This window comes from Armigeres subalbatus, chromosome 2 (genome assembly GCF_024139115.2).
Source record: "Armigeres subalbatus isolate Guangzhou_Male chromosome 2, GZ_Asu_2, whole genome shotgun sequence".
In the NCBI taxonomy this organism is placed as follows: Eukaryota; Metazoa; Arthropoda; class Insecta; order Diptera; family Culicidae; genus Armigeres; species Armigeres subalbatus.
In genome coordinates this window covers 260,008,028-260,025,819 of record NC_085140.1, presented here as the reverse complement: position 1 = coordinate 260,025,819, position 17,792 = coordinate 260,008,028, and the positions used below count along the sequence as shown (strand labels likewise).

Genomic DNA, 17,792 nt, shown 5'->3' with positions numbered 1-17,792 from the left:
AATAACCTCCCGCATTCCAAAAGCCCCTCCCAGCCTCTCTATAATAATTTCCTTTGGGTAGAGAATACGTGTTCATAAATTTGGTTTGAATCGACCCATGCGGTAAAAAGGTATACTAAACTGTTCGTTTATTAAATATACCCCCTCTCTCATTCATCTATGGTACTCCTACCCAGTATGATATGGTCTTCCTTCGACAGAGAATATGGGTTCCAAATTTGGTGGACATCGGTTAATGGGATCAGAAGTTAAACTGAATTGATCGATATCTAAACAATACCCCTCTCTCTCATCCTCGCCCTTTTAAAATGACCTAAACCACATGTCCTTAAATCGTTTCCTTACAACAGACAATATTTGATACAAATTTAGTTCAAATCGGTCATACTGCCGTAATCTGGAAAAGTGACGTAACCGCCATTTTACAACATGCATGTTTTCCTTTTTTCTGTTAAAGAGCTCAATGAGTAGTACTCGTTAACACCATTTTTGGAAAATGGCGTATACGTCACTTTTTCAGATTACGGCAGCATAGGGTTCAAGACTTACATTGAGCTGATCGATTGCTCAACAATACCCCTCTCCCCATGCCCTCTCTTTTTTCCTAACAGAACTAACCCCCTATCGTCGTCTACTTAAGATAAAGAATGTGTGTTCCAAATTTGGTTGAAATCAGCCAAGAGGTTCAGAAGGTGCACTGAGTTGATCAATAACTTAGCAAAAGACCTCCTCCACACCTTCCCCCTTTTCTAAAGAGCACCCCTATCCTATCGTCGTCTGCTCAAGACAAAGAATGTGTGTTCCAAATTTGGTTGAAATCGGTCAATGGATTTAGAAGTTATGCTGGAACATACATACAAACATAAATACAAACAAACATACAAACATTGAGTTTTATATTACACTAGCAGACCCGACGAACTTTGTTTCGCCTAAAATTGATTTATTCTCTGATTAGTTCTCGAGTTAAGTAGAAATGTGTGTTCCATTTGTATGGGAGCCCCCCTTTACAAAAGGGGGAGGGGTCTCAAGCCATCTTAAGAACCTTCCCCGACCCCAAAAACCTCTGCATGTAAATTTTCACACCGATCGGTTCAGTAGTTTCCGAGTCTATAAGGGTCAGACAGACAGAAATTCATTTTTATGTATATAGAAGATAGTATATTGGAGATCCATTAATTACGTAACGCAAAAAATGGCCATTTTCAACCCCCCTCACACTACACACTTAAAATTCTAAGTTTATCTTTTGCCGAGAATCCAACAGCCGAGATATTGGTAATAATTTCGACGAATTTTGGTTAAATTTTTACCGAGTCATCGGTAATCGTTACCGAGATCTCGGCAAAAAATCAACTTTGCGGAATTTCGGTAAAATATTGACGGAATTTCGATAAAGATGAAGAAAAGCGATAAAAATGAATTGATTTCCAATAATGCTATGGTTGCATAAGCACATTGTGTCTACTTTTCAAATTCACTGAACTTATTGTTAGTAAATGTATGATCTAGATTGAGGATTCCTAAGCACGTTCTCTTTAATTCCGATTTGGCTTAAGTGTTCTATTTATGACCAGCTTTATGATTTGTGCACAAGGTTTCCAAAATTAGTTATGAAGTTTTTGAATTTTTTTTTTATCTGTATTTCTGTCTGTCTGAACCTTATAGACTCGGAAACTACTGTACCGATCGGCGTGAAAATTTGTATGCAGAGGTTTTTGGGGCCGGGGAAGGTTCTTAAGATGGTTCCAGACCCCTCCCCGCTTTGGAAAGGGGGGCTCCCATACAAATGAAACAGAAATTTCTGCATAACTCGAGAACTAATCAGAGAAAAAAATCAATTTTAGGCGAAACGAAGTTCGTCGGGTCTGCTAGTGCGGAATAAATTACATGAAATTACGTCATACTTGAAGCAGAATGAAAATCTATAAGAGAATAACAATGAAGATTGTATTGCGATCTACTTTACTTCCGAAAAAAAATTTAAATTAAAAAGCGTTTCATTTCAATAGCCACGAAAATCTGCTGCAGTTCCACAGCATCAGAATATTAATGATATGGAAATGCTAATATCATCTTCCAAACTTGGACGTACATGTTCATGATAGCATTAGAGGCGAAAGTATAGAATTGATAGTTCCGTTAGGATACGGCAGGCATGAAGAAGGTTTTTATAAGTCGATTTGAAAGCGAGCGGAGGGCAATATTTGTGATGGCATATATCGCACGACCTTCCTTCTGCCAAGCTCCCGTATGAAGGGGGAGGGAAGAATATCAGTGTGGAAGCTGATATATCTCCACTGGCAAAAGGAAGGTGGTTTGACTTGCTCATATGCCATCGCGTGCGGAAGGATTTGCTATCGACGAGTACTGTCTCCAAATTTCTAATATGACATCAGCATTTAGTCGAATAGGATTTTTATTGCACAGTTCTGTTTTCTCATTGCGTCCTATTCGACTAAATGCTGATGTCATATTAGAAATTTGGAGACAGTACTCGTCGATAGCAAATCCTTCCGCACGCGATGGCATATGAGCAAGTCAAACCACCTTCCTTTTGCCAGTGGAGATATATCAGCTTCCACACTGATATTCTTCCCTCCCCCTTCATACGGGAGCTTGGCAGAAGGAAGGTCGTGCGATATATACCATCACAAATATTGCCCTCCGCTCGCTTTCAAATCGACTTCTATAAAAACGTTCTTCATGCCTGCCGTATCCTAACGGAACTATCAATTCTATACTTTCGCCTCTAATGCTATCATGAACATGTACGTCCAAGTTTGGAAGATGATATTAGCATTTCCATATCATTGTAAATCGTTTAACTTCACGTAGAAGTAACACACACGAAATCATTAATTTAATCAGAATATTATTCTGTGACTTGAAATAGAAGTTTTCAGTTGATGCAAAACATCATGAAATAAGACTAGATTTTCCGAATTTTGGAATTACGGAAAATGAAAACAGTTAACCATCCTTATGAATTCACATATTTTGACATGTAATTCGGGAAATCTTCAGAATATTCTAAAACAATAAATTATATATTGTCGCAGGGAGTGAGTGCTAGTAATGGATCCCTTAACGACTACTTCAGTCGCTTCGCTAGAGCAAACCTCTTGACAAATTGTAGTTCTGCTGCACCAGATGACAAGCTATCCCAGTCAACATTTTGGTACCTATAACTCTTGATATAGGTTACTATATAAGAACCAACTTAATCGTATAAAATGCAAAGATTGGCTATATATGTACCAAAGTGGAGGCGATATAGGTACATACGAGTTTTATTTCACGATGTTTCCCGACATCATATGAACAGTATTACGATTAAACATAGAAATATAAAAAAAATACCAACTCCAAGTCTCGAACATGCGATCTTCGGATCCGCAGGCAGATACTCTACCACCGCACCATAATGCACATCTTGAAGTGAATCGGATTTTTGCCCAACATAAACTACACAATTTATATCTTTATTTCTGCTTGAAACTTCTACAAGTCATTTGGACTGAAGTGGTTTCGATTGTATTACGATTCAAATAGAAATTCATTTGCACTGATATAGGATATTGCAAGGAAAATAAGTCATTACGAGTTTTTATTCACACATTTACACACACAATACAACATTTTTCGACAATAATCTGACAAAGTTTGATATGCAGTGCGATTCAGATTTTTGGTGGACGCAAATGCGATTTTATTTGCTGTTTGCTATACGATATGTGGTTTACTGGGATATGTAACAGCATCGTGTTTCGCTTAGCTTAGCATAGCTTAGACTGACTGTACATATCAATGGTTGCTACTCCGTGATTGATCAGAGCTAGTGCAAATTGCACTTAGATCCAAGTGAAGTGTACGTTTCAGCAGCTCGCACATATTGACCAATAACGGCGCCGGCCAAGTCCTTACAGTCAGTTGGGAAAGGAAGGGAGAGTAGTGTGTGGCAATTGTTGCTACTAGAGACCGAGAATACCTCTGCATCACCACAATTATCACGGGAAGTAAGTTTTGTTAGTTGGGTAGGGTAATCAGAAACAAAGATCGGGATGCACCATGGAAAGTGATGTCACCTACGCAACTTCTAGTCTACTAATTAGTTCCGATAATTTGAGTATTAGCATTTCCTTACCTTATTGTCCATCCTTCGCGAGGATAAACAATCAATTGGTCAAACTGTGCGATTGTGTATTTGAGTTTTGAGTCGAGTGCCCGGAACATAATTTCTTCAACGTAGTAGGAAAGTAGAAAAAGAACGGGCATGAAATTGAAAATAAGGAGAAAATCACGGTTGTTTAACCACATTGATAATTATCGGAAAGCCAATTTCAATCAGCAAACCGTATTGAATCTCAACTTGAGGTTACGAGACGAGCCAGCCTTGGGCTGAAAGTCTCGATAATAAAGACAAAAAAAATTGAGGTTAAATAAGAATGCACAGTCAGACATATTCTGACAATTTATGTTTTTCTCATGTTTATTTTATTAACATGTCGGTTATATGTTTTTGTGGTTATGAGTATGTTTTTATTTAGTTTTTTTTAAACATTTATACCCTTCATAAATTCCAACATAATTTTGTCACGTATACCGCATCTTGTCACGTGTTAACAAAATGGTATATTTTAAGGTGCAACTTTTATTTCCTTTTCATCATATTTTTTCCCATAGGGTATCTGTTTTAAAGCTGAAGTTAATATAAGATTTCTCAATCGTATGATTTACAGTTCAATCAACAATTCAATTATGCTAAATATTATGTTATTGAAAGAATTGATTACTTCAATTTCGATCGCTTCAAAACGCGTTCTATTGCCGCTACCAGTGTTCAGCTTAAGAGAATCTTTAATTCTAATAATCTTGAACTTGCGATGAATATATTCTCTCCTTGAATTGCCTACTCCAAGACGAGTTAGATTCTCCATCCGGTCGAGGATGTTTCCAGGTTGGAAATAATCAATCTCTATAGGATCTACATAAAATAAGCTAAAATAACAAAATAAAGCTAAGCTAACATAAAACTAGCTAAAACATTCATTTTTACTGCTAAATCCACCCTTTTAAAATGTAATAGCATGCCTATTATGGCCACCCCGAGTCCATAATACGCAACGTCGAGTTTGTTTATACACGTATTATGGTGCACCATGTGATTTACATATTCCTTATGCCTATTATGAACCCCCTTGCGTGCTAGTAATGGACCCTTTAGCATATTTACATTTACAATTTAGTTAATATAACTAAATTCTTGTTTCTCCGTCCATAACAAATAAGTAGAACTGCTGTCCTGTTAAATGAAGCAACTCCAACCGACGGAAGTTTGCAGAAAATAGTCGATTTCAGCGTTTAATTTGGAGTTTTGTTCAGGGGGGCCATGGCCCCAGCTGGTGGGATGTATTTTGCTAAGTCGATGTAAGGCACTGTACGGATGGGTTGCAATAGAAATTGTTTGCCTAAGTTTATCGCTCATTCGGCCTGGAACTAACACTTCAAGATTCGCGAAAAATTTCTTCATTGCTTCAAAACGCTATGTCTGTGTCAAATTGTCTTCTCCATATTACTAAATGTAGATAAATGTCTAATCTAAGATTTAAGCGTATTTCTAAAATTTTTCAAAGCATTTCCATAGTTACTTAATGCGTAAAGTTTTTGAATTCAGCATCACATTTTTTTAAACACTTTAGATGTGGAATAAAATTCATGAAATTACGTCATAATGATTATAAATATTCATGCATTTCTAATAAGTATGGGAATCCTGAGAATAACATTCGAAAATGTTTTGAGATACTTAAAAACCAATGAACAAAACTTTGGAATCTTAAAGCATTTTTATGAGTAGGGGAAACTGGACACACACTTTTTGTTTAGGATATTTCTCGATGTAACATGCACAGATTTGCACGCTTCTTGATGGACTTGATAAAAAATTTAATAAGCTATTCAAAAACGTTATTGGAAGCAATTATTTGTTCATGAAAGTTACCAAAAAATCGATTTTGCCGATAGATAGAAAATTTGGCATTTTCAAAACATGCGGGAGACTTGATCCCCATATAGGGGGAAATTGATCCCTTTATGAGCTGAACATGTTTAGGTTCCTCCAAGTCTAACGAAAGGTTGAATTGGTCTAGCCTCAAATCCTAACAATTCTTCATAGTCTGCCGTAATATCAGTCGTGCGAAAATTAAATATTGTTAGTATTAAGCAAGGCAAGTATTTTAGTTCTCAAATAGAGTAATAGTGACAGATAGAATGTCTGCTATAGCAACAAAATTTGCATGGTGATGATGATTTATCTGCAAATCATTCACTCCATCAAAAGACTCCACTAAAAACAGTAAGACTATAGTCATATCACGACAACCATGATTTTTCCAAGAGGATCTCTCTTTGCGATTGATACAGTTATGATACCAAAAATGGTTGATCGATACATAAATATATCTTTGTAATTTTAGAATCTAATTATTCTATTAAATCTCTGAAAATTGGCCAAACTGCAAATGCCAAGCCAATGGTAAATATCCCTGAGTACCTGTTTTGGGACCAATAAAAAAGAGTGTGATACTGCCATCGGGGGTGACAATGGGTCTGGGGGTGAGAATGGGTCATCGTTCTCGCCGGCAGTCTAGAGGTAGTAGAGCAAAATTGTTCAAAAAGGTCTCTTATATTTTGGTCTTCTTGTCCTCAGAGGCATTCAATCTTTTCTACAAGCATTCTAAGTAGCTGAAACAGTGACCCATTCTCATCCCTATTTGACCCATTGCCTCTCCCGACGACGGTACATCGAGATCGCCAGACTACTATCAATACCACAACCGTGATCATACCAGGATGATGACTTCATACATCAATATGGTACTGTCACGCATCATCATTTTTGTAGTGCTTGTTATTATTACACAAATGCGATTTCTCTTAAACGACGTTAAAAGATGTTGAATGAGCCTTTTATTAAAAATTATTCAAGAAGATTTACAAATAAATGATGATTGTAAGCAAACTTCTCCTAGTTCAAACGGAAAAAAAAATTAATACCAGATCGAACAACGCAATGGCATTAAGCCCTGTGATTTGTTGAGTATTTTCAAAGCTTAATTTACACTCTTTTTTATTGAAAATAATGTTAAAATGCATTTAATAAAACTAATCAATACTAAGTATGTTCATGTTCAACTACGCTTTTTTCTGGTTAATGAAATAAGCCTATTGAGAAATTCAAATTGCGCATGTATTGTCTGATTGACAAAATTAAAAAGAAATTAAATTTATTTATACTTTTTAACAAGAAAAGAATTTTAACAGATCAATTAGTTTAATACAATTCAATAATATGCGACGGTATACAACAAACGCCTTAATATATGTAATAGGGACACGGCAGGTATTTCCGTCCATCGTCCTAGGGGTTAAAACCAACGAAAGCAGGGACGGGAACGGTTGACATTTCTTTTTATCATTCAATCTGCCATGAAGTAAAAGAAAAACAAAAACACGGCAGCCGCAGCAGCAGCCACGACCAGGCAGACGACAGTCAGCACATGATTTTATTATTTTCTCTCCCCACAATTAATGTTTGTGTACGCTCATTTCACGACGTATGACCGTTTTTTGTGGTAAATGATTATTTCTTTACTCCTTGCTCATTTTAGAGACTAGAACTAATGAATTAGTACCAACGGCTAGCATTCTTTCTAGGCTTTGCGCCACAGGCAATTAAACTCGATTCTGTTTTGTTTGCGAGCGCACGAACCGAAACAAAAAATCTGCTGATTGTACCGACGGCTCGACTCTCACGCAGCAGCAGGCAGGAACATACAAACAGTTTGCCTCATCGGTAAAAAAAATGTCACAATGAGGCGTACATTTTTTTTGAAAACTGTTTCGGTTTGTGCGGTGCGTAAAATTTGACCGGATAAAATGTAAACATTCGCATAATCACAGTGTTTTACTGTACATTTCCCGACACTGAACGAAAGCAACGTACATTTGCTAGAACTCCACTATAGCAGAACGTTTCTCCTGACCTTACGATTTGGTACGTATGAGTTTTACAAAAAAGCGTCTCTTTTATTGGTTTTCGAGACTATGACGAACAGACGAAAATACCTGCCGTGTCCCTATCGGGATCAAGTGTGTCCAATTTGTGGGGAATCAAGTGTGTCCATGTTGAGTATTTATCTTGTTTTGTTTTTGTATTCAAAGGAAAACAACCAATAGTTAATTGAATGAATTTATTCAATTCTACAATAATAAAACTTTGTCCAGTAACAATTTGTTACGTTTTGGTTGGACATATTCAAAGTTATTAAACTTTTCTCCTTTGAAGAAAAAAAAGGATTGAGAATGCTTAAATAATAAAACCTCCCTAAAACTCATATACATAAAGTAACTAATATCAAATGTTACTCAGATTCAATATTCTATCTAACGGATTCGTTTGAACATATCACTGGTATAAACATGTGATTAGTTTTCGAAAACAGAGGGGGATCATGTGTCCCCGGGGATCATGTGTGTCCAGTTTCCTCTACCTGATCAAAAAATATTAAATTCCAGAATAACATGAGTTTTCTGTTGTTGCTCACGTTATGAAGCGGTTAAAAATCCGCTTCAAAATGTTATAAAATAAAATTGCCTTAATTTTGAAAAATATGTTTTTCTGAATAGGTGACCTAAGCTAATAGAGCGCTTATTCTACCAAGAAAACTAGTCTTCTTCAGCTAGAAAACTAGCTTATTCAGTTAAAATTGACTGTTAGACTCGAGAATCAACCAAATTGATCTGAATTGTGCTGCAAGAGAAATGTTTTCTGATACGAAATGGTTTCTAAATCTAAAATAGTTTTCGTTATCTATCTATCTACATATATAAAACTCAATGTTTGTGTGTTTGAATGTATATTTGTATGTATGTTCCATCATAACTTCTGAACCCGTTGACCGATTTTAACCAAATTTGAAGCACACATTCTTTAACTTAAAGAGACGATGATAGCGGGAGGGGCACTGTGGAAAATTGCAAGGGGGAAGGATATTCAAAAGAAAACGAGCAATTTAGTTTAAATTTTCGTAAATTTAGCGTAAATGTCGATATTGGACTCTTAGAGAAAGTGGTTACGAATAACGGCTTGTATCTATCTAAGGGCAAGTTTGAAACAAACGGAAATCACACTACACCATGCATGGAAGTCTTATGTATGAAATAGTAATTGGCAGCTAAATAAAATTTCCATTTAAAATTAGAAATTTTCCATAAACAATTAGGATATTGCCAATTAAAAAATCAGGGTATGAGCAATAAATAATTATAAAATTTCCACAAATAAAACAAAATTTCCATAAACTATTAAGAACTTTCCACAAAACAAAAATAAATAAGCACTTTTAAAAGCAAAAATAGCAATTATAAAAGAAGAATTTTCCATAAAGAAATCAAAATTTCCACGGAAAACATACAAAATTTCCTTAAATAAATCAATATTAGCAAATTAATACAAAATTTTCCACAAAATATTTTTTTCCATAAAAAAATAAAAAATTTCCACAAAATAATCAATAAAGAGCAATAAAAAAATAAGAAAATTTCCATTAAAAAATACAAGAAAGCAATAAAGCTGATAAAATTTTACATGAACTTTAAACGCTTTTAAAGAAGGGGTCATCTATGGAAAAAAAGCACAGTTTGATTGCTTTTTTATATTTCTTTATGGAAATTTTCTTATTTTTTTTATTGCTTTTTATTGATCACTAGCAGACCCGACGAACTTCGTTTCACCTGAAAACGATTTATACTCTGATTAGTTATCGAGTTATGTCGAAATTTCTGTTTGATTTGTATGGGAGCCCCCCTTTCGAAAGAAGGGATGGGCCTCGAACCATGTTAAGAACCTTCCCCGGCCCCAAAAACCTCTGCATACAAATTTTCACGCTGATCGTTTCAGTAGTTTCCGAGTCTACAAGGTTCAGACAGACAGAAATTCATTTTTATGTATATAGAGTTCGTGGAAAATTTTTATTTTGTTATGGAAAAAATATATTAATTTTGTGGAAAATTTTGTTATTTTTTATTGCTAATATTGATTTATTTATGGAAATTTTGTATTTTTTTTTCGTGGAAGATTTAATTTTTTTTATGGAAAATTCTTCTTTTAAAATTGCAATTTTTGCTTTTAAAAGTGCTTATTTATTTTTGTTTTGTGGAAAATTTTTAATTGTTTATGGAAATTTTGTTTTATTTGTGGAAATTTTATATTTATTTATTGCTCATACCCTGATTTCTTTATTGGCAATTTTCTATTTTCTTATGGGAATTTTCTAATTGTTTAGGGGGAGTATTTATTTTAGTCAATAGTAATTTGATTAATGTCCCAAAATTGCAACTTTCTGAGAAGCCTTCCAAATGTTTCCGTTTGAATTTTCATGTTCCATTGGTCGAATCATCCAATGCATAGTCGTATCTTTCCATTGTTATGTCAAGATTGCTGCGTTTTCAATTCACAATTTCGGCATGAACTTATTGTGCATACATTCTGAGATTTTTACCGAACACGTTAACAAACCACGATTTGCAGAGAAGCGCATTGTAACGCTTACCCCATTAAAATTTCATTTAAATATCGGTTTCTTCGACCAAGAAATCAAATGCAGAACAAATAGATTTTTTGAAGCCAACGACGAAATTAGCAGCGTCATTGATTTTAGTTTTAGATATTGAGAAAATGTTACCAAGGGTCCAACCTAATTTGGTTCCCCTACTTGGACTTCACATTTCGCAACAATAATTTTGATGCTTTGCTGAACAAGTGGTCATAGATGTTATATAATTCAACGTGAAGAAAATATTGTTTATAGAATTTGAAATCAAAATTAAGGAATATGTAGGAAATATGTAAATGAAATTGAAATAGCCCAAGTTGGAATAATTTTTCTAAATTTTCTGGTGGGACACAAGTAGGTCTTGGAGAGGCTGCCCCCCTCTGGCCAAGCCTTATATACGCCAATGCCAACAATCTCAACTGATCCTGTTATTCTTCAGATAATTTTAAATACTGAAATGTCAGAAACATTAGGTTCCTTTGGCGCTTTGAATTTTCCAGGATTTGATTTTTTTTGCAATGCGTAATATCTTGAATTTCAAATTTATTATTGTTATATGGTCTCAAGAGTTGATGCGAAAGTATAAGATTGCTACACCCAACCGGCGGTTGTTAGATTTTCTAACAATTCTGTATAAGAATCTACCAAAACCTGTATAAGATCTGGGCATATATTTGAATTGAATAAATAAAACAAGTATTGTATAAGAATCTAACAATTTTGTAAGCTTTTCTAATAATATTGGTTTGAGCGCTTTCCTTTTTTTGTATAAGAATCTAACAATTTCGCATATGCCCAGTTCTTATACAGGTTTTGGTAGATACTTATACAGAATTGTTAGAAAATCTAACAAAGAATTTGTAATATTGGGACATTGCAAGAAATGTCCAACGAGCAAGCCATGACTCGGAGAGGAGTGGATGCATTTCTTCATGTGCTCCGCTGTTATTTAAAAAAAATTAGCAATTAGAAAAGTGTTCATAATATATTTCACTATTTTGTTGATAGATGGATAGAAATAGTAAAACTAGGTGTATACAGTGTTTGCATGAATGTTTTGTATAAAAACATCCGGTTCAACGTGACTGGCTGTTGTAGGAGTAAATGCTGTATATTTTCAAGCTCCGTAGAAACCAGAACTTGAGCAAGGTTTCCTGAATGGCGAACAGCTTCAAGCCCGAAGCTCACTTAATACTAAGGAAACGAGCTATGGAATGGAATCAAAATTTGGGGAGAGTTTTCCAATTATCATCCCCCTTTTCCCAAAGAAAACACGTAGGAGATTGACCGGATGCCTGAAATAGAATAAGACATCGCACCTTTTCCGACTTGCACTACTATTCAAACCTACGAGAATCGCAATGAAACTACTCAGCGAAAATGGTACCGTGAAAACAACGCAGTACAAGCACAATTTTCTCAATGAAGAAACTGATCGAAGTAGTGTGAGACGCCATTAACTAATTTTTCCTTAGTGGTCTTAAATAACCGCAAGGACTTATGGTCTCCGATTTATTTATTAATATGTTTAATCTTATTTATTTCACACTTTATTCGTATATATGTACATACCCGCCTTTTTTAAACTCCTTCATCTATGAAAGCTGTTTCGGTTCCGAGCGCTACATATTCAAAGTAGATGAGAGGACTATTACAATATAAAAACATTCGTAAGGACGTGGCCAGGTGTACAGAGAAAATCGGGTCTACATTATTGAAGTTTGTGGCGAAAGCTTTGATAAAAATGGATATGCTTTTCTCTGCAACTTCATCTACGATTTGTACGAATGTTCAATGCTATGCTACAAGTGTCAAACCGATGATGGTGATGAAACAAAACATGCACTACAGCATGATGCATAATATTGTAGTTCCAGTTGAAAACCGAAGTGAGCTCTCGCGACAATCGAGTTTTTAACAACTTTCTTATATCGCAATTGCATCGCGACTAGTGCGCATGGTGGCGCACGGCCAAATTAAGCTTGTTGAAACATATTAGGGGAAGAGACCCCAAAACGCCCCTAAAAAGTATCATAAAAGTATCATCGTGGTAGCCTCATGATATACGAATGCAAAAATGGTAACTTGGCTTAGAAACCTCGCAGTTAATAACTGCGGAAGTGCTTAATGAACACTAATCTGCGCCGCGGCTCTGTCCCAGTGTGGAGATGTAATGCCAATAAGAAGAAGAGGAAGAAGATACTAGTCTAACGCTGGCCGCGCAGTGACAGGATGCTCAATTCGATCACCTTCGGCCTTCTTCGGCGATCCAGCTGAGAGTTTCTCAAAAGAGCATGTTACAAATTCTTTATAGGGTAAGCAGGTATAATATGCCCCCCTTAAGGAAAATGGTGATTTTCTTCATAATTGACAATGTTTCATTACAACCTTTACCGCTATAATCGAAAAAAAAACTCAATTAGAATGAAATTGGGACACTAGCAATTTCAGAAATTACGTTACTAAAAAGTTATACTATGTTTTTCTAAAATGTATTAAATCTCAGTTTTGTAAAAAGTCTGGACAAAACGCCCCAGTTTCAGTATAAAATGCGCCACAACAAACGGTCATCGTGCCCCAATGTAGAGGGATAATGTGCCCCATAATAAACGTATTATATGCCCTGCTACAGTTTTAGATTATTTCTTCAAGCTTAGTCGGATACAAATAAATCTGTTTTCCAAATGAATGTCAAACTACCATGAAATAAGGCCTAATTTAATTGTTGAAAACAAGTTTTGAATGCTTGAGCAACTTACAAAAGTAAAAATCTATTAAGAAACCGGACGTACTGCTGCAAAAAAGAATACATGTAATTTTGGATTTTATTTGTGTCGTTGATATCAGAGTAATGAAAGACAGCCTAGATGGCTTTGTCAACACAGACGTCTCCCAGTAATAATGTTCAACATATTTTATTGAAATCCAATCGTTGAATAGGAATGTCTACATCGAATGAAAACAATATTATTAATTCATTATTAAATCAAAAGAACTTAACAGAAAAAGTTACAATGAGTGTTTATCATTAAAGTATTTATTTTAATTAACGACTTTCTTTGAAATTCAATCTCATAGATTATACGATGTAACGCTGCTAATTGATGATGCACTCATTAAACGCAGATGTAGCATGTTGCAGAATTCTCATCTGTATCCTGACATTCAATATGAAACCAATCTGTACAACTTACACATTTTTTCCACCCGGATCCATTATTTGAATTACTGAAAATGGATCCGCACACTGGACAAAGTATATCTTGTAGTTTGAAATTTGATTCAAACTTTTGTTTACGCCCAGGTTTCTTCTTGATTGTTTTTATGTCTTTGGCGGCATTTGCTTCCTTGAGCTGCTTTCGGTAAGGCGATGAAGTGAGCTCTGCGCAATGTTGTTTTTTTGTCCCAGAAGTTCGTTTTCTCACATTCTGCTTTTGGACTCTGGGATTGAGATCAACCATTTGCGGAGCAATGTCAAAAGTAGCAGATTTGTTCGGTGACTTCTGGAAACCTTTATCCCACCGACATCGCTTGGAACTAGTTGATAGCACGTTTTCTTGATTTGTGGTGTTGCGGGTTTTCGGTCGTTTTTTTCTCTTTACTTCCGATTGCCCATTATTGGCAGGATTTGTGATACATTGCAAAGGATGTTCGGATCGAGTATTTTTTCCAGGGCTTGATACTGTATTCAATGATTGATCAGTAGGCTGGTTAATCTTCTGCGGAATCAAGCATGGAATCTCAACCATACGATCTGTTTGCACGATATTTTCTACCACATCCTGCTCATCTTCCTGAACCACCAATGATGTGACCACCCCGTTCTCGTCAATGAAATGAAATGTGCTAAGGTCAATCAGAAACTTATCAGGATCGCTTTCGAGGTTTTGAGAGCAGTCTGCAGTTGGAATATTGGAAGATGTTACTGCATACGAATATTCTTGTACAATTGAATTGGAAACATTATTTGCGATGCAATCAAGTGCCCCTGCTTTGGAGCATGTTCCAGATTTCTCAGTAGCAGCAGAAGACTCAAAATCTGTATTTTGGTCGATCGTCCGTTCCAAAAAATCTGCTGGCGCAAAGTCACTTTCCGGAAATGCCTGACGATTAAATGGATATATTCCCGTTTTCCGAAAGCCATTCTGAGCAGTTGTTAGTGTGGCTGCTTCATTAAACGCTTCATTAACTAGAGCCGCAACATCATACACTGTGATCGGATTCCCGTTGTTCTGTTTCATACATCTATTCAGAGCTTTCCAGTAGTATGATTTCAACGGTCGCATAAAAGAAACGTCGAGAGGCTGTGTCCGGTGAGAAGTGTGCGGTGGAATGGATATGATTCTTACATGGTTCAGTTTGGCTTTCTCCAAAACTTCCAAGTTCTTTGTATGACTTGAGTGGCCATCCAGGATAAGAAGTACAGGGTTGTCAGCCGTTGGGCTAGCGAATCGCAGAAAGTGTTCATACCATTGTGAAAATGTATCTATAGTACTCCATCCATTCACGTTACAAGTGAAGACCGATTCTGGAGGCGCACCAACCTTTAGTGCATCATTCATACGTTGGCGTGGAAAAATAAAGAATGGTGGCAGAAATTGACCCGCAGCTGACATTGCGAATGTGACCGTAATATTCACACCTCGTTCCGCCGATACCAATTTGCCAACTTGATGTTGACCTTTTCTTGCCACTACTTTTGAATTTCGCGTCTGAACCTAAATAAACAAGAAGAGAAAAAAATAGATTAGTTACCCTAGGAGTTCACTCTCTTTTCTAATTAGTTATGCAATTATTAGAATAGGAAGAAATTGTACTTACTGTGCTTATACCAGTCTCGTCTACATTCCATATTCTGCTGGGAGGGTACGCATGCCCATCGTACACCTGCTTCAAGAGGTCGAAAAACTGCATAGTACTTTTCCTGTTGAAACCTTTTGCCCGTGCAAGAGATGTGTTTTCTGGTGCTCGTAGCGAAAGTGTCGGGTGACGTCGAAGAAAACTTTTCAGCCAGTCAGGACCAGCAAGCTTAAGTTGCTGATCAAATGGATGCGAAATATTATTCCTCTCTGCCAACTGGAATGCTAGGCTGCGCACTTCCTTGGGACTCAATCCATAAAAACACTCTCCCATCTGAATAGCATAAGCCACTAGCTGCTCCTCCTGCTGTGAAGTGAAAACTGTCGTAAAACTTCCAAGAGATTCTTCTGATGCCTTCTTTAAGTATCGACGGAGAGTTCGTTTCGGAATACCGTATTCTTTTGCTGCCTGGTTCTGTGACACGCCATAATTCACCGCCATCATGGCCTGTGACAGCTTATCGATTGTCCACGATCGCCGATCTGCCTTTTGATACATGTTCCGTGACATATCGAATCTAAAATATGAAACCAAACATTGAGGTTATGTAGCAATATTAACAATGGGCCATATTAGCCAGTCGCAAGTGGGGCGTTTTGTACAGAGAAGAGTTGTAGCGGAAAAAACGAATTTAATATCTAAAAAAGTATGCAACTCACCGTTTTAGCAGCTGTGGCAGAGAGTTGAAATAGTAAACTGTGTAGCTCGCTGAAGATAACCCGACTAATTACAAAGTATCTGCTTGAAAATCCTTATGTACGCACCGTTCAGAACTACATCAAAACACCACTTTTTCGATTTTGTTTTCTGGTTTTGTTTTGGATCAACAATTCTTTTCGAAACATGCATAGTAGGGTGGTGCCACATAAAGCTACGATCTGTGATATGTTTTGAATTTTATTATTTCCTAAATTCAGAGAAATTGAGGGGGGAATATTGTCCAGGTGGGGCGCATTATACCGTCTTACCCTAACAGTCATTCACGTTAAAATTCAATTTTGATTTTGCTATGCGATTTTGCGTCACTCGACATCATTTTCGAAGATAAAATCGCAATGCACGTGCACGCTTAAAATCAATAACACAGAGATGTGTTTGCACACAAAACGGATCTAATGCAGAACAACACCTAGAGTGCCTAGATGAGCGACAGTTACACAGGCACAAAAATGCCCGTACGGTCGTGATAACGGTCCTTTTAACATGTAAACGTTTGCAGATTCCTTGTTTCATGAGGAATCAAATTGCTGAAAATATTGAAATCAAGCTTCAATAAACCACACGAGCTATTTTTGTGGCTGTGTAACTGTCGCTCATCTAGGCACTCTAGGTGTTGTTCTGCATTAGGTCCGTTTTGTGTGAAGCAAACATATCTCTGGACGCAATGAGAAAACAGAACTGTGCAATAAAATCCTATTCGACTAAATGCTGATGTCATATTAGAAATTTGGAGACAGTACTTGTCGATAGCAAATCCTAAAGCACGCGATGGCATATGAGCAAGTCAAACCACCTTCCTTTTGCCAGTGGAGATATATCAGCTTCCACACTGATATTCTTCCCTCCCCCTTCATACAGGAGCTTGGCAGAAAGAAGGTCGTGTGATATGCCATCACAAATATTCCTCCGCTCGCTTTCAAATCGACTTCTATAAACATTCTTCATGCCTGCCGTATCCTAACGGAACCTTCTTCTTCTTCTTCTTCTTATTACATCCCCACACTGGGACAGAGCGCCCTCTGCGCTTAGTGTTCATTAAGCACTTCCACAGTTATTAACTGCGAGGTTTCTAACCAGGTTACATTTTTGCATTCGTATATCATGAGGCCAGCAGATGATCTTTTATGCCCAGGGAAGTCGAGACAATTTCCAATCCGAAAATTTCCTAGACCGCACCGGAATCGAACCCAGCCAACCTCGGCATAGTCTTGTTTTGTAGCGCGTCTCACGGCTAAGGAGGGCCCTAACGGAACTATCAATTCTATACTTTCGCCTCTAATTCTATCATGAACATGTACGTCCAAGTTTGGAAGATGATATTAGCATTTCCATATCATTTCATATCTCTGTGTTATTGATTTTAAGCGTGTGTTCAAATAAGAGACAGCTGATCCAACTAAAAACAGAAATCGTTAGTTAGGCGAGGTTGTGGCCCAACCAGAGAATCACGACTCTAGTCAAACTTTTTATAGTAATTGAACTAGGATGGCTAGGCTGGCTCTCGAACGAATCGGTCAACTCGTTTGTCAGTTATATTGTCTCAAAGGAAATGCAAACTCATTTTTACAATACGCACCGAACGAAGTACAACAT

At 36.7% G+C, this 17,792-nt stretch overlaps 2 protein-coding genes across 7 annotated transcripts in view; both read right to left on the bottom strand.

The window, feature by feature from the left end:
* The window catches only part of LOC134212145 (protein numb), a 248,052-nt gene that overhangs the window by 107,633 nt on the left and 122,627 nt on the right, over positions 1-17,792 (bottom strand). The gene's annotated exons all lie outside the window — the stretch shown is intronic.
* On the bottom strand, positions 13,629-16,276 carry LOC134216251 (uncharacterized). The gene is made up of 3 exons (XM_062695192.1): positions 16,139-16,276; positions 15,441-15,996; positions 13,629-15,337 (listed from the first exon to the last, which is right to left on the bottom strand). Exons 2-3 carry the CDS (start codon positions 15,987-15,989, stop codon positions 13,736-13,738), a joined length of 2,151 nt encoding a protein of 716 aa, XP_062551176.1. The 5' UTR covers positions 15,990-15,996; positions 16,139-16,276; the 3' UTR covers positions 13,629-13,735.